Raw genomic sequence first — 22161 nt, forward strand, 5'->3', positions numbered from 1 at the left:
CACTCCTAATATCCTGTAGCTTGCCACCTGCTATGGGAATGCACAGTCCTTTGCTAAACTTATTCACAACCCTTTTTTTTTTCTTTTCATGTTTTTTGTAAGGTTACGACAAACGTTTTGTTTTTTTTGTGTTAGAACCACCATTCACTTTTTTCTACAGCTTCATGTCTAGGGAAGGGTATGTCCTCCTTTTGCCAGTTCTTCTCCAGATTCATTCAAATTGGACAGGAGACGTGTGTGAACATTTGCTTTGAGTAGGTCTCGTCTTAGGTTTGTAGCTAGATTTCAATCTGAGCATTAACTGGTTCAGTCAAACATATGACTGTGATTGAACTAAATTTGATCTAAAGCATTCCATTGCAGCACAGACTGTATGTTTGGGGTTGCTATCTTGCGGAAAGCTGAACCTCCGGTCCAGTCTCAAGTATTTTGCTGCTTCTAACAGATGCTGTTACACCCATGTCTCAAGGTTGGGATAGTATAATTAGATCCCAAACCAATCAACTGCACTGGATTTTATTTAGGGGCGATGGGGTAGAGGGAATGGAAAACAAATACGTCACTTTTTTTTTTTTTAGATATTTGTGAAATGTTTTTGAAAACCATTTGTCATTTATCTAACATTTGTCTATCACACAAAATGACAAACTTCAATAAGGTTTTTGGTTCCAACTTGATGTGGGGAAACGTTTGATGGGTATGAATACCGGTGAGAGTGTTAGCGAGAATTAAAAAAAAAAAAAAAGATTGTAGATAAATCACGTTTTGTCTTTGGCTAGAGGTTGAATCCCAACTAGAACTTAAAATCATTAAAATAATTAAGCTTCGTCACAAATTATCAATGTAATTTTTCCATATGTACCCAATAGAAAGCACACTGGTTGAACAGAGCACTCACTGGCAGTCCCTAGCTTGTAAACGTAGAACGGGATGCAGATCTTTTAGTTAGCAGACTCCTCTCCTGTGGAACCAGCTCCCGGTTTTAGTCAATAAGAAAGGCACCCTGTCTACATTTAAGACTTTAACTTTTTGTTAAAGCTCATAGAGTGGATTCACTTATTCTTAGTGATGATGCTATAGGCTGACGCTGCTGGAGGATATACCCAGTTTTCTCCACCTGCTATTTTTCCCGACTGCTCTCCATTTATGAATTGCCCACAATTATAGATGCCTGTAACTCAATGTTCTCAGTTGGCCTTCCTTAGATAATATTTTACCCATATGAATTACGAACCAAGTTATACTGCGTTGTAATACGACTATATAGGATACGCATAGACTGATTTGAGTGCATATTTCGGCATCCGTTTACCTTAAACTGTCTTATAATTTTTTTTTTCCTGTAAAAGTGTAATGCATATATTATCTAGGGCGCCAAGACTGCATCGATGTTTACAGGGTACAGCCTCCAAACAGGACGAGACAGAAAAACAGATGCACCAGTCCATTGTTCTGTTTCCTGCTCATACATCCCATAAAAACATTACATTCACTTCCACTAAAAAGAAATCCAAATGTGCAGTCTTCTATTTTTTATGGTATGCACATGTAGCACTTCTTTATGAGTCACAGCATGTCAGTTAATGTGTCATCTGTCCCTCTCTCGTTTTATTTTTTTTTTGTTTTTGCCCTGCAACCCTTCTATTCAATCATTACACGATTTTATTTCTTCCTATTGTGACTGATAAATCCACGTGTCGCCGACTGATGTCAGCTGCTTGAATTATCATTAACACCAAGTGTGAAATGTCAGTGTGAGTGTGCGTGAAGCGCGTCCAATGATGTTCGCGAGCAGAACGAGAGCACTGATGTAAAAGCGATGAAGAGGACTTTTGGTTCGAGCGTCCAGTCAGAGACTCTGATCTGCATTTCAAGGCTGGGGAGGTTAAAGTCGGTCTGCTCGCCTCCGATCCATACACGCTGGTGACTAAAGCCTGCATGAAAATGCCCCGAAGAGACACAGGAAAATGTTACGCTGTCTCATAACGAGGACGTGTCACATTCCAGCCCTTACCCACATATAATAAAAATCTTATGCCTCGGTTCTATCGGCTTTGTGATTAATTTTATTGCCTCTCTGCATCCCTGCAGAAAGCTCGACCACGCTGGTATCAACCCTTTCCGTGATTTTCTTTGTTCTCTGCTTCAGAGGATGTCATTTCCATTAGAGAACTGAAAACTGTTGATCAAAGCCAAATGTCAATTTCCTGTCTGTTAGTTGTCGAAGGTATTGCTTCACTTTTTTTTTTTAGTCAGTTGTTGTGAACTGGATGACAGAGACATTGGTTATCAGAGGGCTACACATTTGTATTCACAGTGGTGTAGCGATACACATGCATCAGAATTAATTCTGTTACAAAAATCATTTACTGAGGGAAAAAAAAATACTCAAATCGAGCTGTCACTATTTGGAAAAAAAATAAGTAACGACGCTGTGTAAACTGTATTTATTCACATTTTCTGATAGTTTCAACGGCAATTGCCGTGTCTCATTAAGCTGCTACATAAACTAAGCACGTCTCGCGTCATAAAGTAGGTGAAAGATCTCAAAAGGAATGCAGCAGGTTGCTCTAAAGAATTTCAAGAACAGCTGAGGAGTTGCTCCAGGAAGTCTTATAAAAAACAAAAAACAGAACAGCACATAAAGCACTGAAGGCCTTCCTTAAGGTTGGGGTTCATGATTCAATCAACCGTGTTGGAGGTAGTGTGACAGTGTGGTGCAGGTTCCCTGCTTCAGGACCAGGGCAATTCAACATCAGTCAGTGGAGCGTTGAATCCTACTCGCTATAAGAAAATCCTGAAGGAAAAAGTCCAGTCATCAGTTTGTGACCTTAAGCTCAAACGCAATTTGTGTTATGCAGCAAGAAAAATAAAAAATAAAAAAAGGTTTGCAGATTACTGATGTTGAACCTAATCAAACTAATGCTGGGAAACTCTAAGCCATCGATGAAAGACACTTTTTTTTTTAGCGTTTCGAAAATTTTTCTGTAAATTTTACACTTTTATGTCTTCAGACTTCGGTGTAAGATGCAACTGAAACTACTGAGCTAAGATTGGCAGGAAGAAAGTTCACTTCAAATAACTAAGCTTTCTCTAGCAACAATGGTAACATTGCCAAACTAACATGAACCCATCTAGCACATTTTTGAAAGTTACATTGAAATAAAGCAGAACAGTTTGAGAACATGCATCAAGTGAAACCAAAACAATCCCTTAAGTACTTCCTTAACATAGAAGTACCCTAATTTTAAGTTATCAAAGTGCACTTTCACCGTTTTATACCAGGAGCAGTAGACTTAAAAGCTTTTTATAATTGAGTTCTTCACGTCATTATTTGATCCCGATATTGGAAAGCATTCCAAGTAGCACATTTGATTAAATGCTACAATACGGCTTTTAATTAACACAAACCACTTTTCAAAACACATATCTTTAAACTGAAGGGCAAAAAAAAAAAAAAAAGCTCTTTCATGTCTGTTTTTGAGGTGACATCATTGTACATAAAATGACTCGCATGGGCTGGTCTCCTGTATTCCCCATATGGTTTATTTAATAAACGTGCCACGCTACGCTTTCCCAAAGCTGTGACTCGCTTCGTTATCGAGTACCACTCAAACATGACTCCGTGGACTGTCATAGCCTGGATGATGTTATTCACTCCCGGGTGCAGACGGTACAGTCTTTTAATTACAGTACATGGGGTATAGACGGTGACTTATTATCCCAGGCCCTTACTCAACTCGAAATGGCTCTCCAGTAAGGGCTCTCACTCAATACTCATCCCCTATTATCAATGTGCAGCGGTTATAAAGCGGGATGCTTTTTGCTGCCGTGCAGCACTTAGACTCTCAGGTCTGAAAGCCCATTTATGAGACATTCACTTAATCTGGATGTGCGTCTGAGGAAGACAAAAAGACAAGGAAAAATTTTAAAAAGCACACCTTGCCCTCGCCTCACATCTATCCCGTTGACTAAAAATACATCCATAGGCAATCTGCACTGGAAAAGCCACAACCTTAAAAAAAAAAAAAAAAAAAAAAAAAAACTTCCTCAATTTCAGAGTCTTTATTTTCCACAAACATCCAGCGGAGTTTTGGAGTTTTACACGCAAAGCGAGAGCCGGTCACTCTTGTGGAAAACACAAGACCACTTTTTGATGAAGAATCAGATAAAAAAAACAAAAAAAAACAAACTATTTGGTTTCACCTTCCCTCAAAATAAATCTGGATTGATGGTGATTCTCTGAGTCATATATATATATATAAAATCAACCGTTTTTCTCCAAAATGCTACGTGTCGTGCATTGTGAAAAACCGATGCGCGAGGATGAGTGTGCACTCTTTATGAATGTTTTCAGTTGGAGTGAGGTTTTGATGACAGATTAGAAAGAAGAACAGAGAGAAGGATGTGAAAGGTGTCGACCACTGCTTTTTTTTTTTTAAATCCAACTGCGTTACTCACTTGGGTTCCCTTCTGTGCCTCACTTTTTCTGATTAAAATGGATTAAAGCTAAATCCGAAAATAGTTTCAAATGAATGTGCAGCAGTTACACCGCAGAGTGTGTTTTGCAAGGCTTTCCACACTTTTATCTAAATTTTGTTACGCTACAACCACAAACTTCAATTTGTTTTAATTGGATTTTATGTAGTAGACCAACACAACCCTAACCAACATCAAGCACAGGCGAATACAAAGTATACTATAACCATAAATACATATTTTCTATTAGGGCCTCAGAGCTCTTTTAGAGATCAAAACACAACAACAAAAGAAATCAACCTTTCTTGCACTTACTATGGCTGTTGTGTTTTTAGAAAGGTTTGTGGTTCTTGTTCTGTGAACAACAATTCAGCACGTGATTGAGGTCACAGCCTCAGAGTGAACGAGAGCTGGACGCTGTGGTTGCAAACCAAGCGTGAAGCTCCGTTTTCCACAGAACAGACCGTGGAGACATTTTACTGGCCTCATCGCTGATGCTTTTTGTTATCTCTCAGATGTGGGCACTGCCAGCTCAGTTTTTTTGGGACACAGGATTCCAAGTAATGCTAACCCACACATTTCCCTATGATAAGTCACAATGCAGTAGCAGCAGTTGATACCGGATCCCAGAACTGAAGAAATGAGAAAATTCCCAAGTTTGGGGGTTTACTGACGACATTTAGGAATTGTATCATCCTAACTTTAGTGACGGATGTTTCATTTGTCATGACGAACAAAAAAAATGGGTCAGCTTAAATAAGGTTAATTACTCTCTGCTGCCATCAAGTGGTAGTAACTGCAGCTGCACGGAAAACTGCAAGTGATTGTGATAAAAGGACGTAAATGAATTGTACAAACAGATAATCTGAAACAACGGCGCACTTTGAGCATCAAAATAACAGATTTAGGAAACACTTCACAAAGTAACTCCAAATAAATTTATTGTTAACTTCATTCACTGTACAAAGAAAGAATGGTATTTTCTGGACGCTGACAGGTCTGAGCTGGAATCCCGAGAAGACAGAACATTTTCATCCGAGCAACAGGTTATCTGAAACCAAAAGAGAGAACAAAAACACAGTAATGTGTCAAATGTTCTGCTTTTTCACTCAAAATTGCTAAAAGGAGCTGAGAAGTTGTACCGTCTACTCCAGAGCCTTGACGATGGCCTCGTTGGCTTCTATGTTGATCTGAACTTCTGCCCTTCTTGCCTCATCAGCTGCACCGGCCAATTCGGACTGGGCTTTTTCAAGGTTGGCCTTAGCTGCCTGAAAATGAATGGAAGAAAAAAAAAAAAAAGGGGGGGGGGGGGGGGGGGGGGGGAAAATAAAATAAAAAAAAGATAAAAAAAATAACTCATTTACTGCGACAGAGTCAAGCTGACAGACTGTAACGCTGCCCAGAGCGAGAGACTGACAACTCTATGATGAGTGGATAATAACACGCCCCACCATTATCGTGGCCGACATTAATCTGGGTTTCACCTCCAGACTGGTCAGATGGATAATCATCAGGTTGGAAAAGCTAATTATGTAAGCTAATTAGAGTTAGAGGGAAATTAAGCCAATTGCTATTGCTTAAAGAACAACTTAGAAAGCATAAAAAGCTCCCCTCCTTTGTAGAGTTTGCGACTAAACATACTGGACGTATACTTTAAAGGGGAGCCAGCGGCTTTGACGGCTTGAACTGATAAACTGTGACATCGGCCTCAGTGCTGCGGGTCTCCTCCTCAGACACACGCCATCACATTAATATCAAAGAGATTTGGTCATCTGTGAAAGTCGAAATACAAAGTCAGTCAGAGACGCCTCCCTCAAGAGGAAACCAACTGATTACACTTTAAATGAGAACTTTATTTAAAAAAAAAAAAAAAACAGGAGTTGTATGAAGTGATGCCATTAACATTAACACATGTCTGGCTTAACCACAATGTGGGCTATTAAACAGGTTTTCCATTTACTAATAGGATCACTTATATTGTTCCCTTTGTGTGAATGAATCCAGTGTGCCAGGGAGTGGCATGGTAACAAGCTTCCCGGTTTCAAAACCCGCTAAAATATGACATCTCACAGCTCCTACGGCTTAAACAGTCTAACAGAAAGGCAGCAGCTGCAATTTTATTGACCCTAAAATTGCACCAACTGGAAGTATGGAAGTAAATTTGCTTTATTTTCATAAAGAAATGGAAACGGACCACTTATTTATGGCTTTTCAGTCGTATAGACATTAGTGTATTTCGCAAAACTGCAACAGAAACACTTTTCGCATCACACAAGTCGTGTGATCAACAACCAGATGTTGGTGCTGATGGAAAGTACAAAGACGACGACAGGAAGGTGTAGGAGGACGATGGCGTGTTTTCTTAATGGCTTATCGGGTAAACAAACTTATTCACGTGCGTCTTTAATTGCCTCTCTTATTTAATGGAGACACTGCATTTGAGAAATTGTGTTTTTCGACATTACAGGAACATCAACGTTTTGTGCTCATTTGTAATGGAAACGCAGCTAGTGACAGTAAGCAAATGACTAAACATGGAGCTTACTGCTCCACGAAAGCTCACGAGTTCAACTTCCTGTGTCAGATCTTCATCCCTTTCAAACGGACCGACTGACCTCGACGGCGTTTTCTGGTTTTACAAAATATATTGATTTTGTTATTTAGAGAGGCTCCAATTAGGCCTTTTCTGGACAAGACGCATTTCCAGTTGTGTTTGAAGTCTAACTTGCTGGTTCAGATTTTGAATGTGCTGCAGCTTTCTTGATGGAGGTAGTGGTTTAAAAACAACAGGAAAAAAAAGGAATTAGAAGATTATTTCCTTTAATTCATCTTTCACTCAAAACGCTTTGATGCTGTAGCAACAGTGAGATGTCATATTTTAGCAGTTTTGAAGCCAGGAACATTGTTGCTGCGCAATGGTGAGAGTTAAGTTTTAATGCATTTAATAAACAGATTGCTTTTGTTTTACTGCAGTTTTCAATAAAATGATATCATAATTAATACTTTCAATTTGATATTTTCAAATTATAATACTGCAAGAGTCTTGAAAGATCTTGGTACGTAAAGAATTGATGCATCTTTCACACAGCTAGTTTAGAAAGGAGGGAATGTGACAGCAGGATATAGATTGAAACGTCACACTTATATGGTTATTTAGACTTTTTTTGTTTTAATCTTAACGTATGTTAAAGACAGATTTCAGACCTTACATCACCGACTTCATTTGTTCCTTGTTGTGATCTTTGACATAATTCAAAATATGTGCTCATGTAAAATAAGGCACAATTAAACATTTGTTTTCATTTTCACAAACATACAAACAAAACTGGATTTTACTCGAGCTCAGAACCTTTGACTGCGATGCAGCAAATTTCCGTCAATTCCAGACTTTCGGGAGGCACAAGCGCTACGAAGCCACGTCTGAAGATCTGCGTCTTTCAAACTGCACCTCTTCTGCTTGGGCTAAACTTGCACTACATCATTTGGTGCCGTTTTTCATCCAGCCCAGTGTACGCCAACAAGTTAACAGCAGAGTATTGCAGAGCTGCTCTCAGCAACAGAAGCACCGTTTCAAACTTTAAGTCGACAGAGAAGTCCTTTCAGAGCAGAACGCACATGATCTGAGACTGCAGGGACAGATGACCTTTTACAAAGAGCTCAAGAGGACAGAACAATTGATGTAAAGGAAAAAAAAAAAGCTGACCCAATTGATGCCAATTGTGAATGAGTAACCGATGGCACAACACAGCAAACTCTCCTCATGGCATTTTGTGGGTTTTGGTAGCTTTAAAAGCACTAAATATTCAATTTACACACAAACTTCCAGGTTTTTTTTTTGTTGTTGTCAAATTTCCTGACATTAGTTTTCAAATGTCGGCAAATTTGACATTAGAAATTGCCAAATTTTGATTTTTCCTAACCAACTTCCTTATTCTTATTCCATTAATCTTCTAACTCTGGTAAAAATTTACTGACCACCAAAAGAATGCCTAAATTGTTATATAAAACGCCTAACAATTTAATTTGATAAACAGAAGCCATACGTTTTGACTTGATTTATGTTGGCATTTTGAAAACTGCCATTACCTAAATGTTACCCGGAAAATCCAACAAACTTCAGACAATATATGTGTCTGAGCTTCTAAAATCAACTGCAAAATGCTCATTAAACATTTAGCTTTAATTGTAAAATCATGTCTTTTTCCAGTTGCCTCTATGACAAGAAGTAAGCTGTGAATGAGATGTGAGCTAGTATGTTGTAACCGTAAAGATTTATTGAGCGCAGACATAAATACAAAATGTTAAGTGAAAAAACTTTAGAGAAATGTGCCATAATGGGCATAACAAGGCACGCAAAGTGGAATAAACTGAGGTGGAATTGCAGAATAGCAGAGAAAATAGTTTTTAAATCTAGTGTATTAATTTAATTAACACCTCACAGCACAGGTGAGCAATACGGCAGAGTTTATACTCACTGCTACGTCCAGCTGGTCCAGGGGAACAGCCTCCTCAGCAAGCAGCTGCACTGAAGAATCAGCATTGACCGTCACTGACCCGCTACTCACTGCAAAAACATACACAGTGTCTTTTTGTAAGCACTTATAAATGTGTGATTCTAGATGTGTGCATGATAAAAAGAGCAGTACATGCCCAAAGGCATGTGGTCTAATGGAGTTTAACAGGATTCCTACACAATGCTCACAAAGTTTTTGCTTTTCCATGATTCAATTAGCATAGTACTCAGTGCAAAAGACATATAAAAGTTTACAGTGAAATGTAAATGTAAGATGCCATGCCAGGACAAGGTAATTGCAATGAACAGATTTGTTTTGGTTATGCGTTTTTGACAAGCATCTGTCCGGAGAGGGATAGTGAAGATCTTAAGGCTTTGAGACGTCATCAAACCAGCGGTGGTCAGTTTTCACACATATCACGGATGGACAGAAACAACAACCACAATTCATGTTTGTCTTATATTGAAATTGTGCATCTGTCAAGGTCTGGTGTACATGTCAATCAAATTTAGTGGAACTAGTGGGGCTAGTGCGGTCCTTGCTACACCACCAATGACCTTTATTAATGGTTGATGGTAGACACACTGTCCCACCAAATGTTTTCAATAAAATGGAACATTTGGTGGGACAGTGTGTCTACAATCAGTTTTTTTAACCAATAAAGTAAAAAAGATTATTATAAAATATGACTCTTTTTCACAACAACCAGCTCCTAATATTCATGTCAATTGTAAATAAGTTAGAGACACATTTATTGTGGCAGTGCTTATAAACTAAACTCCTTAGGAGCAGACTGTTAAGCTTCACTCTTCTCCAGAAATGTGTTCTTTGATTGCAAAAATTATGATGATAAACTAAGCCCTCTGTCTTATTGGGGGTGCTGTGGAGGCGCAGGGGCAAAGCACAACCAATGTATTGAGGCCTTAGTCTTCATGCCGGTGGTCGCAGGTTCGATTCCCGGCCTGGTGACATTTGCCGCATGTCTTCCCCCCCTTTCTCATTGTCCTCTTTCCTGTCAAACTACTTTAAAATAAAGGCCACTAGAGCCAACAAAACCTTAAAAAAAAAAAAAAGTCCTCTGACTTTTCGATTAAATTATTATATAAATGTTTTTGAAAGCCATTTTTAATGAATAAATAAAGCGAGTATATAAGACTGTACATATGCAAGCTACTCTTTTCAGGTATTAAAATTAGTTTGATGACTTGAAAAATTTAAGTGAGAAAGAAAATACTAGAGGCAATCTGTGAGAGGACAAATCGTTTTTTAAAACGTTAACATTTTTACTGTGGACAGGCTTTAGATATGCTAACCCAGATTTATGCATGCAACATATTGACAGTGGAATATCACAGTTTTGAAATGCACATTTGTTCATTTAAATTCAAACTGCTTAAATTTGGGGTTTAAATATAAATCCCTAAGTACGTTCCTAACATTGTAATCAAATTCCACGTTTTGCCACAGTTTGATGTACATGTTTATGATACAGACAACAGTGCTTGTGTAATAGCAACAGAGTAAGATCTTACCAAAGTATTTGGCAGAGGAGCCGTCGTCATTAAAGACTGTGACGACACCGGGCCTGAGCACCTGCAGGGTGGGCACGTGAGCCGGGAGGATACCGAACGCACCGGTAAGTGTGGGGACGTCAACCTGTCTCACACTGGCCTCTTGGAAGAACACCTGGGAGAGAAGACGCACATATAAAACAACATTTGTTTCTGTCAGATGTTTTATTTTTTATTTTTTTTCCACAATACCGTATTATTTACTATTATTTACCTTTTATTATTTGTGATCTCTATTTTTTTTATGTCTACCTCTGTTTCTCCTGAAATCATCCACACCAGATTGCAGATGCTTTTGCCAAGTTTGATCTCATTTTTAGACATTTATGGCAATTTTAGTCTTATCTTTAGTGTCTCGGTTGCTGCATGTCAAGCGTTTTGAAACCGTCTTTTGTGCTGCTGCCCATCTGGCCAGGACACTCCTGAAGAAGAGATCTTAGATCTCAGTGATTCCCTTCCTTCTTAGTAAGAGGCTTATAATGAAGAAAAGGAAAAACACTAAAGAAAAGTACAAACAAATCGTAAGTGTCAAATAAACACAACTGGTTTGAAGACTACTTTAAATCCTATGCAGAGAATTACGTTTTTTTTCCTTTTTTGACATATCGAAAATCAGCAATATGAGCTTAACTTTGTCAAGCGTAAAGTCCTATTAACAAATGTTTTAATTATACGAGTAGATTCTGATTTGATTTCCCAAATCAAACTGTAAGAGATTGAGCACAATCACACTTCAGAACGAGATTTAAATGTAAAACAATGTTAATGCATTTTTTTTTACATTCTAACTTCAAGCTAAGTCAAAAAAAAACTGTATATATATATATATATATATATATATATATATATATATGAACTTCAAGGTTACGGTTTATCAATAAGCATTTTTTTTATGTAGGTTAAGGTTAATCACATCAGTGAAATAAAGATAAGTATTTAGGGTCAACATTTTTGGGGGGAAAACAGGTAAAAAAAATAAGTTGGTTAAATTAATAGAAAGGGTTCTTCAGTGATATTTTTTAAAGACAAATGACACAGAACTGACTAAAGCCACTGAATGACAGCCAGGTTAGCTATCGAAGCTATCCCCATCACAATGCTAACTTTGACCTAAGCTGTGTTTTTGACGTATTCTACATCTGATGCAATGGCAACAAACGTGTCCAATTGCTCAAATCTGCACACCACCAAGGACATACAGGTTAGCAACCGGCGACAATGCGTTTTAACTGCAAAAAAGTGCTGTAAATAGCAGACAGGCTAAGCTAGGCCTTGAGCCTCGCTAATATCGACAAGCAATACCTGTGTCGGAGAGGCGAAAGTGAAGGACATATGCGGGACACCGGAGGCGGCTTCAGCGTAGGAGCGAGCTTGCCTCAACGCAGGGAGAGCACGGCGGAGAAACCTGGCAGCCATCATGTTTGGAAGTTTTTATTCTATTCAAGTACAGGTGAATGACAAGAAAATCCCCGGCCCAGGCGTGAAGGCAGTCGATGTGCGCAAGGACAAGGACGTTTCGGGTTACCCATAAGGCTTTGTGCTCGCGCAAAGACGCAAAGAACGTTGGGTAGTGTAGTTTCTTAAATTCCTCAAAAACAATATTTAGCTCTGGAAAAACAAAATTAAGAGACCACTGTACTGAACCCCGTTGAAAACCTCATAGTCATTCCACCAAATATTGATTTCCCGACCCTTCCTGAAGTAAAACATTAGTATTGTTGTTTCTAAATTAATATGAACTTGTTTTCTTTGCATTACTTGAGGTATGAAAGCATTGCATCTTTTTTGTTATTTTGACCATTTCTCATTTTCTGTAAATACATACTAAATGTTTGCTTGGAATTTTGAAGACATGTTGTCAGTAGTTCACAGAGTAAAAGAACAATGTTTATATATTTGCAATATATATTTCATTTGCATTATATATTGCAAATGAAATGCATATTAATTTGCAACAGCGAATCTACCAAGAGTCAGGCATATCCATTTAAATCGACCGGTCAAATAAAGGAACTAAGAAGCCCTGCGGTAACTGAAGAACCTGCAGAGATCCTCAACCCAAAAGCCATTATGGACACAGTAAAATCATAGCCTGTCGCTGCCAGGAGATGGCGCCAGAATTCCTTTGTTGACAATGCAAACCATGGACCCACAAGGTTATTGTTTTATAATTAAGAAACATGGTTGAGTTGGCAGATATTGGAGCATGATTTGATTTACTAAAATGAGGGGAAAAAAAGTCATACTTTTATCTTATTGTTCCAAATAATCTAAAGGCTTTGCTTACATGTGTAAAACAAATGAAAGGGGATAAAAAAAAGAAAAAAAAAGAAAAAAGAATAGCAACAATTCCTTCGCTATGAATAAGGTGTGTTAAATATACTGTTCTACATATAGTTCAGCCTCCCAGGCTTTCCTCTGGCTGTGCTCCAGCTGTGATGCGCTTCGGGATAATTTGAGAGATCCTTCATCCCTCACTCCAGTTACCTCACTCCCTACGTCACGTGGTGCGCCTCTGACGGGGCGGTGGGCGTGTCCCAAACGGTGGCGTTTCATTCATAAATACTTTTTTTTTAGCTTTATAAAGAACACATTGAAGTGCTCACAGGAGTGTTTTGTGTTGCTGCCTTCGACCCCTCCACCTCCCGTATGGACCAGGCTGGTCGAGTAGGTGAGTGGTGCCCGTAGCCGCTTTGTGTGTGTCTGTGTGTGTGTGCGTGCGTGTGTGTGTGTTTATGTGTGTGTGCAGCCAGTTTAGATCGTGAGCCGTGCCGCTGCCTTCGCTCAAGCTTTGCCAAACGCCGGACAGATAAAAATCAAAGGCGCCAGTGAAATATCAAGATGCCTCGCTGCATCCATTGTGCATTTTTTTATTATTATTATTTTGTATGTTTTACACAAATTGATGTTTTCCATTCATTTTCAAAGCAAAAACACACGGGATCAGTCTGCATTCTTTCAGAAATGAAAATCAGAAGAAGAAGAAAAAAAAACCTCAATCAGTTTTTCTCCACAAAGAAATCGAGCATTTTTATGTATTCCCCCCCCCCTCCTTCAAATCTTGGTGCTATATATGTTTCTTACTTTGTTGGAGGCGTGAAGATAATTGGCGCTAAAAGACGGAACAAAATCTAAACGCGCTGTGAAAGCTGCGCTGTGTGATACCGGTAATGCAGCTGGTAGGAATTGAGATTTTAAGCGTGAAAGGATACGGCATTGCTGGGTCACCCGTGTCTCACCATCTGCTTTGGCTGCTAGTCAGCAGAGGCTATTTCCAGGGCTTAACAACACGGCGAAACCTGACAGTTCTTTTGCAAACTCGTGTCACAGCTCACGTTTATCACAGCTCCACCAGATTCTGCACTAGTGAATATCTATAATTTTCATGTAACCATTTAGACCAAGTGACGAAAGTTACTGTTATCGTTATCATCCTGCTCTTAAAGCAGTTTTCGTTCCTTCACACGGTGATGCACCAATCATCAGTTTCTTGTCCGATATACCAATTTTTCATTGGCCGGAAGATTTAGGCTTCAACCAATCGCAATTTCTGCTTCGACAACCAGGGCTATAAAAAAGAAAAGAAATAAAAAAATACAGTTGCTCTAATTTTCACATCAAAGTCTATATCCTTAATCTTTGTGTTTGTTATTAAACTAGGAAAAGTATCAACAATACTTGCTGTTGGTAGGTGCGTGATAGATTAAAAAGAGCAAGTTATTACTTCTCATTCATTTATTGCACATAAATAATAATAAAACAACATTTTTTTTTTTTAGTATTTAATTAGCCAATCATAGCCAGAGCTGAACCAGTTCCAACCCTCCACTAAGTTAGGAGAAATAAAATAAATCTTCAAAACGATCTTACTGTATTTGTTGAATGCGGGTAACTGAATCATGTCAATAGTGTAATAACATAATAATTCTCTTATTTGTTTGCCTGTTGCCAGCCATGCAGCGCTTTCGTCCCGTTGCTCCAAGGCCAGCGGGCCGGTCCTGAGGGGGAAGCACTGCTGCTCTGGCTCAGTCGGCTGAGGATGCAGCAAGGGAGCTGAGGAGGAGAGTCCTGAGCTATACAGCCTAACTCACTCACTCACACGCACACACACACACACAAATCCAGAGCTGCTGCTGCTGCTGCTGTTGCTGCTGCTGCTGCTGCTGCTGCGCGCTGCCCTCCATCAGGGTAAGATCACTGGGCTGGCAGAAAGCAGGATGTGGTGCAGCAATATACTGCAAAGCAAACCATTCTTTCTTAGATGGCTTACAAGTGTATGGAAGTCAGATGGGAACTAGGTAACAGATTAAAGCTTGTGTTGCTGAAGTTGAGTGCTGCAGTGATTGACTGGCAAGCAAGAAGAGCTGAATGCTGCTGGCATGTTGCTTCTTCCTCGCTGGTGAGTAGCTTCATCTGTACGTGTGTGTGTGTGTGTGTGTGTGTATATATGTGTGGGTGTTTGATGCAGCAGTAGCAGTATTAAAGGGTGTGATCTGGAAGAGCAAATACAAGGCAGCAGTGCTGAAAGAACTGATGTTTCTATCTGTTGTGCGAGAGGATATACGGGGGAATAGATCCAGTTGTCAGGCTGATCCACAACTATGCGTGGTGGCGTACAGCCGAGGAGTTAATGCTTCAATTTGCAAAAGCCATTTCAATGCCTGGGCATTTCCGAAAACCCAGATATTTAGCCGATTCTGTCCCCCTTTTTTTTCTTGCAGTGTCCCTCTAGTTTCCAGGATAGATTTCGCTTTCAGCTGCCCTTAAAACCAACAAATTATAGCACCCAGTTACGTTCTAGGGAGCTAATGAACACCATTCTGTCAGCTTGCCCTTGGCTGACATGCCTGGGTTTATTCCCCTGGACAAAACAGCACATTTGGTGACTAACTTTGTGATTTGATAAACGGCTCCAGTGACAGGCGCTTCCTTTGTGCTTTTGTGTGCTTGTGTTGTCTCTCAGGGGGACTCTTTAGCTGGCCAGGACCATGAGCAATAAGTCTACCGTCTGGAACATCCTACCAGAAAACTCCACAGTAAGTCTGCTTTTCACCACTGACTTTGTTTTCAAACTTCCTGTTAAATGCGTGTGTGTGCGTGTGTGTGTTGCGTGCAGATCACCACCAGAGCCATACTTTCCCCTCATATTCTCTTCTGGTCGATTGACTGGCTAATAGAGAACATCCTGACCTGGGTCTGGTATAATTAAATCTCTGATCTAATCTCAGCTTTAATTTCCCTTTGCAGAGAAATTATGGCGTGACGTCAGAGGGTAGTAGACATCAACACTTGTTGTGTTGTCTATTGCGGAGCTCAAAGATTGTCAGTCTGATATGCAGAAGTCTGCCATGTTTACACAGGTGGACCTCAATAATGAAAACATCATTTAAAAAGTGAGACTTTTGTTTTCTAAATCAAAAATTGAAACCCTTAAGTAATTTATCTGCACACCCAGTGGTACATTTTGACAATTCTTTCTGTTCATTTTTAAAGAATGCTGACATAGGTAATTAATAATAATAATAATAATAATAATAATAATAATAATAATAATAATAATAATAATAATAAAAACAACTAAAGTCCGTTTTGAATATTACATAAAATCAATAGACCGGCGTCTTTCATACAAAAATGTTATTTAATAGTCATGTTATAGCATAAACAAATGATAAGGGAGACAGAAGACAAGAATTTTATTGGGAAGGAAAAAGTACGGTGCAAAAGAAACTTGAGATTGACAAGAAATAGATTTAAGCTCCAGTCAGCACTTCAAGGGCCACCACACTCAGACATACAGTATCCAGGGCCTGAGCTACAGCTGTTGCATTTCCTGAACCAGAGTCAGTGACATAAGCATCTCACCTCGGCTATAAAGGAAAATGTGTGAACTGTTGCTCGGCGGTCCAAAGTCCAATTTTCAGATGAAAGAAAATTTGTCATTCTACCGTGGGAGCATTCCCAATGCCCCACAGTCCGGAAGAAGAGCGGCGAGCCTCAGAATCATAGTTTCTTTAGGTCCAGTGTGACGTTTCCACAGTCAGTGATCGTTTAGAAAGCCATGTTATCTGCTGGTGTTGGTTCACTGAGGTTTTCTCACCTTTAGCCATCTACCAGGAAAGTTTATTGCATTCATGCTTCCCTCTCCTTAGTAGAAGCTCTTGAAATGAAATGGTAGATTTCATTTTCTAGCAGAACTTAATGCCTGCCCGTATACTGCCAAAGGTACCACTTCTGCAATTTATGCAAAAGAGCTCCCGACCGAATATTGAGTGCACATACTGAGTTCATGCATTTCTGTTAAAAGAAAAAAATAATAATAATAATAATGAATTGTTTCGTAAATTTTCCGAGAAACTGAATTTCAGTTTTTTATTAGCTGTGACCTATAATCATGTTGGGAAGTCTTTCTCATAACTGCTGAAGTAACGACCTACTTTATGCTGCGGCTTTCTGCAGAATACCACAAGAACAATACAGGAGTAATTAATTATTTTTTTTTCTTCACATTTCTCTTACTTTGTCATGATTCTGGGGACATTAAACCTCAGAGCTGTGCTGAGCAACTTACTGACAAAGAGGAAATGTTGCATAAGATGCGAAAAACAACCTTAGTGGCTAACTTGTCTTGGTAGATTCTTTAGCGCATGCAGCTTTGCTTTATCTACACTCTGACTGTTCTTACTTTAGATCTTGTGTGTCCTTTAGACTTCAGAATTCAGCATGAGTGCTGAGTATTTGAAAAATGTATCGGTTTTATGATGTCTCTGCTTTTTATGGGCACATTTGGACATCTGTATTAAAGTATTTTACTGCACTTATCCAGACATTGAGTGTGGCATAGAGAACTCCGGTTTTAGTGCAGTCCACTGAGGAAAGTAATTAAAACACCACAATGATTTCGGGTTTAAACTGGAAGTGTTTTGTCTTCCTTCTTTAAACATGTTTGAAACAAACAAACAAACAACAAAAAAAAACTTCTGATTGCGGCATCCACCTGTGCTGCTCGTGTGTGGACTACGCCCTCAGCTGTACTCCTTCTTCTCCCATTGCTAATGTGAATCTTAGACAGGTTAATAGTTCCTGGACTTTATTGATCATTCAGAGAGTTGTATACATAGATTTAGTTTATGCAAGCCAACCAACCGGTGGGCTTAAAAATCAATCTTTCAAACTGCATGGTGCTGCTGTTATGTGGGAAGCAGCCATAAATCGGCTCTATTGTTAAAGCTTATCACGTTGCAAAGTAAACAGTTTTGTCCAAGTTGAAGGTTAGCATCTGTTTGTCACCTTCTAGCTTACTTTGCAGAAAATAGCAAAGCTACACGGTTGCTCCTAGCTGGCTAGCTAAAATATGAAAGCATAGTTTAGCTTTGGTGGGTGAAACGAGTTCAGTTATTCCAGAGAACATCCAGAAAGTTATCTTTTGCATATAAAAATATGCACTGCTTACAGAACACTGCTTATAGGACATTGCAAAAGGATAATCTATATACAAACAATGGCATTCTAAAAAAATATATATTTTTTTTTTCATGAGGCAAAGGCAGTGAATTCAAATTAAAAATGCAATAGAGCCGAATAATCATCCAGTAAGCTAAAATGTAATCAACTACTGCAATACACTAAACATAATTACAAAACTATAACCAAAAGCAAGGATAAAAAGTCTTTAAATTGCTTTTAAAGACATAAGCACTCTAAAGCTCTGCCCAGGTCTGTGGGAAAGTTGTTCCAAAATGTCTGTATGTAACGAATGACGACTCACTGTGAGTTTCAGATTTAATTATAAGCAGTCAGAGAGGAACTTTCTCTGAAGACATCAGAAGCCTAGAGGGCTTCTAAAAGTAGTAGGTCAGACCTATAACATATTAAAACCTTCAGTAAACTATAAAACACCTCCCTATAATACTAAAATACACAAGCAGCCTGAGCAGAGTTTTTAAATGCCAGCTCGAGGTGAGCTCTCTTTCTGCTCCTCTTCTGCATTTTAGAAGAATCTCGCCTTTTTTGTGCCGGAGCTGCGCTCTGGCAATGTTCTCCAGATGATGAAACTCGTCTTTTGTAACCGTTTTAATGTGACACTAATTTTCTTTTCATTAATCTGAATGGCGCACTGTCAGTGCTCGAAGCAGGAAGAGCTGTAGGTTTTGTTCCCTGATGGTGTGCACAAAATAACGTTGATAAAAAAAAATAATGTGAAGATAACGACCCACCCAAAAAAAAAAAAAACAACTGTCATATGTAACATTATTATACCTGTTATAATCAATATGCCCTAATATTATTTAAGCAACAGTAGGAACATCTGTTGATTTTCTGGTTTAAGCCAAAGAAATTATGTTGTGTCATTTAAAGTTTTTATGCGATAATACTCTAGAACGGCTATTTTTATTTTATTTTTTGTCGGTATCATGTTGCCTCATAGTGGAAGAGCTCCTCAAGCCCCTAGCAGCTTATCAGTCCAAACACCAAGTGCAATCTGTTTAAAAACCCCAAAAAGCAACGTACAGGCCTAAAGCGACAGTTTGCTACAAAGACCCGTGATGCTGAAAAATATGAATCGACACAATTTTAACCGGCAACAGCAAGGATTCACAAGCTGCTGCGCTTGCTAACGCGTGACTTTACTGAAAACATAGACTTTTTCCCCCTAAAGTTGTTTTTGTTTCAGACAAGAAGCATTGTCTAACCCTATAAAAGGCAAACATGTCATTTTAACATCTCCGTACCTTTTTTTTTGTGTTTTTACCTCAGGAGATCCCACTTGAGCCTGAGGAGCAGCCGGATGGCCACGTGCTCCTCCTGGTGATCCTCTCTGCCTTTCTGGTAGGAACGCTGGTCAGCATCTCTGTCTTCCTCATCGTTTGCCGCCGCTGCTGCTGCCGAGGAGGGCGCCTCTGTGACAGGTGCGGCGTCGAAACAACGCAGTAGACCTACGGCGGATCCACCGTGTATTTATTTGTCGCTCAGCCGTTTGCTTAAGTCCCCTCGTCTGAAGTTATATAAACCTTGAAACGACATGAGACCGACAGACTTAACTGATAAAAGCAGAGAACATGATAAAAGCAGCAGCTGTGTAATCTAATAAGATCACAGTAATAAATGGTAACCTCATAAAGCCCCTCGGTGCTCACTTTTTGTTGACCGTGTTTCAGCGAGGCTGATTGAAGTCAGCTGCTGATGTTGAAGCTGTAGGAAAGGGTCATTGTATTGATTTTCGTTCTGATATTTTTTGTTATTGTCAAATGTCTCGGTTATCTACCTACCAATCCCCCTCAAACCTACTACGATGCTCTGCTGCACATAAAAACTCCCTAAAATTCAATTCAAAACCGCAGGTTAGGCTACAAATCCATGTGCATGGGAGGTTCTTGACAGTCTGCTGTTGCTAAAGGAGAGTCTGGCGTAAGTCCTATTATGCATAGATTCATTGTGGAGCTGATCGTAATTGCAGAATGGATGTAACAAGACTCATGTGTGAAACAAGCAGCAAGTGAGACATACAGCAGATTCTCAATGAAAAAAGGCATGATTGCGTGAAATCATTTCAAAACTTTTTTATTTATTTTTGTTTTTTTTTAATGTGACATAAATACTGTACAATTCAAACAAATTCAACTGGAAAACAAAACAGTTTGGAGAGGAAAATAAAACAGGAATCGTTAGACAAACACTTTTTTGGACCTTTGGTTTGGACTGCAATATTTAGTCTTATTAGATACTCATTTGCATCCTTTGACTACACCATCGTATTCAGAGAGGTTGAAAAAAATAAAATAAAAGGGATCTAATGTTCAAAGGTATCAGTCAGGAGAAGGCAAAACCAAGACTTTTCTACAAGGTATGTTTGACATTGAAAAAATAACACTATGCATCACCTAAAGAACACCAGACCCTCTGTAGACTGATGATCTGAATTATTTCTGTTGTTGTTGTTGCTCAGTTCGAAATGGGGTGTTTATGTCATGAAATTATCTTCACCTCTTAATTCTAGTTAGTTTTGACCCTGAGCTTGTAGGTGACTGTTCAATACATGAGTATGAAGAGGAATGTCTTTATCCGGCATCACACTGAGTCACAGCTCGAACGCAACTCAACAAATTGAGAAAATTGTAGCCAAAATTTCCAAAACCAAATCTGGCAGAAGGTCTCCCAGCTCACTCATGGAAGACTGTGAACAGGAGATTTCCCAACAGTCGGGTAGATTTGGAAAATATTGGCAAAGTTGAACTGGCAATGAAACTCAATCAGCATGTTTGCTTAAAATGTGGCTACTTATGCTACCAGGTTATCACAGTAAGTTTTATTTATTTATTTTTACTTTTTCTTCTAATAAAATAGTGCTTTGGCTAAATATTACAGAACAGACGTCATGCTAAATGTAAAAAAAAAAAAAAAAAAGATGTAATTTTCCAATATCAGATCAGGGGTGTGTAAACTTTTCACAGTCTCTGCAGTGCAAATAATACTAAAAATAAAAAAGAAAACATTTACTTATATGCTTTCATTGCTGGATTGTTGTTGCTCGCAGGATTGGCAGCCTACAGAGACGTGTAAGCATGTTAAAGCATGACAGCGCAGCGTGCTCGCTCATTCTACATGGCTGCTGCCTTGAATGTCAGGACCTCCTGTGGTGCTGTTATGAAAACACCTTGTTGGAGGCACTTTCAGTATTCACGGCTATTTATCTGCGAATCGTCTGTGTTTATTCACTGCAGAAATGGCTGAGCCCTCCCTCCGTCCCCCACACCCCCATCCCCCGCCATCCTCTCACCCCTCGGATTCTGTGGCTCCGTCTAACGGCAGCACATGCACAACCCTCGTACACACGAGCACACGAGAGCTCTAGGTGCAGATAAACAGCGAGCGCTCAGGCCGAGGCGTGAAAACGAGAATCGGGCCGACTGGTACAAATGATGAGGGTAATGAGATTTCATAGCAGCCATCGGCGGTGATTAATGTTGCGTCTCAACCCAGCACTGTGCAGAGACTCCACACACACACACACGCATGCACACACGCGCACATGCACGCACACGCACGCACGCCTATCGAAGTCACCAAATCACACTTGTACGGCAAAGCAGGAGCCACAGAGGAAATGAAAGACAAGGAAAAGCACAGATCTGGGTGGATGGAGATGTCCCTCCAGTCACTTCACACCCACACAAGCACATGCATGCAGCTTTCAGCCCTGCACGGTGAAATAAAATGGAGGAAAATGACTGGGGAGAGCTTTCGCTTTCTTTCTTTTTTTCTTTTTTTTCCCTCTCATCTCATCAAGCAAATCCTCTGCCTGGGATTTAGGAGGCACTATAGAGGATCAGCACCTAATAAGGGTGATAAAACAGAGAGGGGTTTTAAGAAAATATCCCAAATGTGTAATAAACTTGTTGAGAAAGAACGTCGAGGAACTGGTGAGCAGGTGTAGGAGTTCTGTCGTATTGATGGAATTTAATATGAGTTTAACCTGCAACCTAAAAAGTGCATTTAGAATCTAACGAGGCAACAAAGTCATGTTCTTTTTGGTAAAAGTTAGGCTTTCACTTAGCGTAACCACCAGTGGTGGGAATTAACGAAGTACAAGTACTTCG

The 22161-nt window shown here is 39.4% G+C and overlaps 2 protein-coding genes and 1 long non-coding RNA gene across 6 annotated transcripts in view; 1 reads left to right on the top strand and 2 right to left on the bottom strand.

The window, feature by feature from the left end:
* Nucleotides 1-5398: 5398 nt before the first annotated feature.
* On the bottom strand, nt 5399-12105 carry atp5f1d (ATP synthase F1 subunit delta). 2 transcript variants are annotated; one of them, XM_015020458.1, is made up of 5 exons: nt 11867-12105; nt 10526-10679; nt 8955-9043; nt 5623-5747; nt 5399-5535 (listed from the first exon to the last, which is right to left on the bottom strand). In XM_015020458.1, exons 1-4 carry the CDS (start codon nt 11981-11983, stop codon nt 5625-5627), a joined length of 483 nt encoding a protein of 160 aa, XP_014875944.1. In that variant the 5' UTR covers nt 11984-12105; the 3' UTR covers nt 5399-5535; nt 5623-5624. The 2 variants fall into 2 exon arrangements, with proteins under 2 accessions (XP_014875944.1, XP_014875945.1); XM_015020459.1 differs by having other exon boundaries at nt 5399-5530; nt 5622-5747.
* Nucleotides 12106-13098: 993 nt separating this feature from the next.
* The window catches only part of cbarpb (CACN subunit beta associated regulatory protein b), a 24150-nt gene continuing 15087 nt past the window's right edge, over nt 13099-22161 (top strand). Inside the window, exons 1-4 of one of the 3 annotated variants that reach the window (XM_015020454.1) lie at nt 13099-13235; nt 14517-14964; nt 15528-15600; nt 19322-19473. In XM_015020454.1, coding sequence (XP_014875940.1) covers nt 15553-15600; nt 19322-19473 — 200 coding nt within the window. In that variant the 5' untranslated portion in view covers nt 13099-13235; nt 14517-14964; nt 15528-15552. The remainder of the gene's footprint in view (nt 13236-14516; nt 14965-15527; nt 15601-19321; nt 19474-22161) is intronic. The other 2 variants (XM_015020455.1, XM_015020457.1) reach the window with 2 other exon arrangements.
* The window catches only part of LOC106938417 (uncharacterized), a 9958-nt gene continuing 7935 nt past the window's right edge, over nt 20139-22161 (bottom strand). Inside the window, exon 2 of the long non-coding RNA XR_001422613.1 lies at nt 20139-21615. This is a non-coding gene — a long non-coding RNA (uncharacterized LOC106938417). The remainder of the gene's footprint in view (nt 21616-22161) is intronic.

The sequence above is a fragment of the Poecilia latipinna genome, unplaced genomic scaffold (assembly GCF_001443285.1).
Source record: "Poecilia latipinna isolate Pla-1442-1.1 unplaced genomic scaffold, P_latipinna-1.0 Scaffold2587, whole genome shotgun sequence".
NCBI classification, from domain to species: domain Eukaryota; kingdom Metazoa; phylum Chordata; class Actinopteri; order Cyprinodontiformes; family Poeciliidae; genus Poecilia; species Poecilia latipinna.

What these genes read in the sequence shown, in the direction of transcription:
- atp5f1d (XM_015020458.1), bottom strand. Translation starts at nt 11,983, where the DNA reads ATGATGGCTGCCAGGTTTCTCCGCCGTGCTCTCCCTGCGTTGAGGCAA. An exon ending in CTCCTCTGCCAAATACTTTG is followed by an intron (nt 9,044 to 10,525) that starts GTAAGATCTTAC and finishes ATGTTTTTGCAG; the next exon opens with TGAGTAGCGGGTCAGTGACG. An exon ending in TGGACCAGCTGGACGTAGCA is followed by an intron (nt 5,748 to 8,954) that starts GTGAGTATAAAC and finishes ATTCATTTTCAG; the next exon opens with GCAGCTAAGGCCAACCTTGA.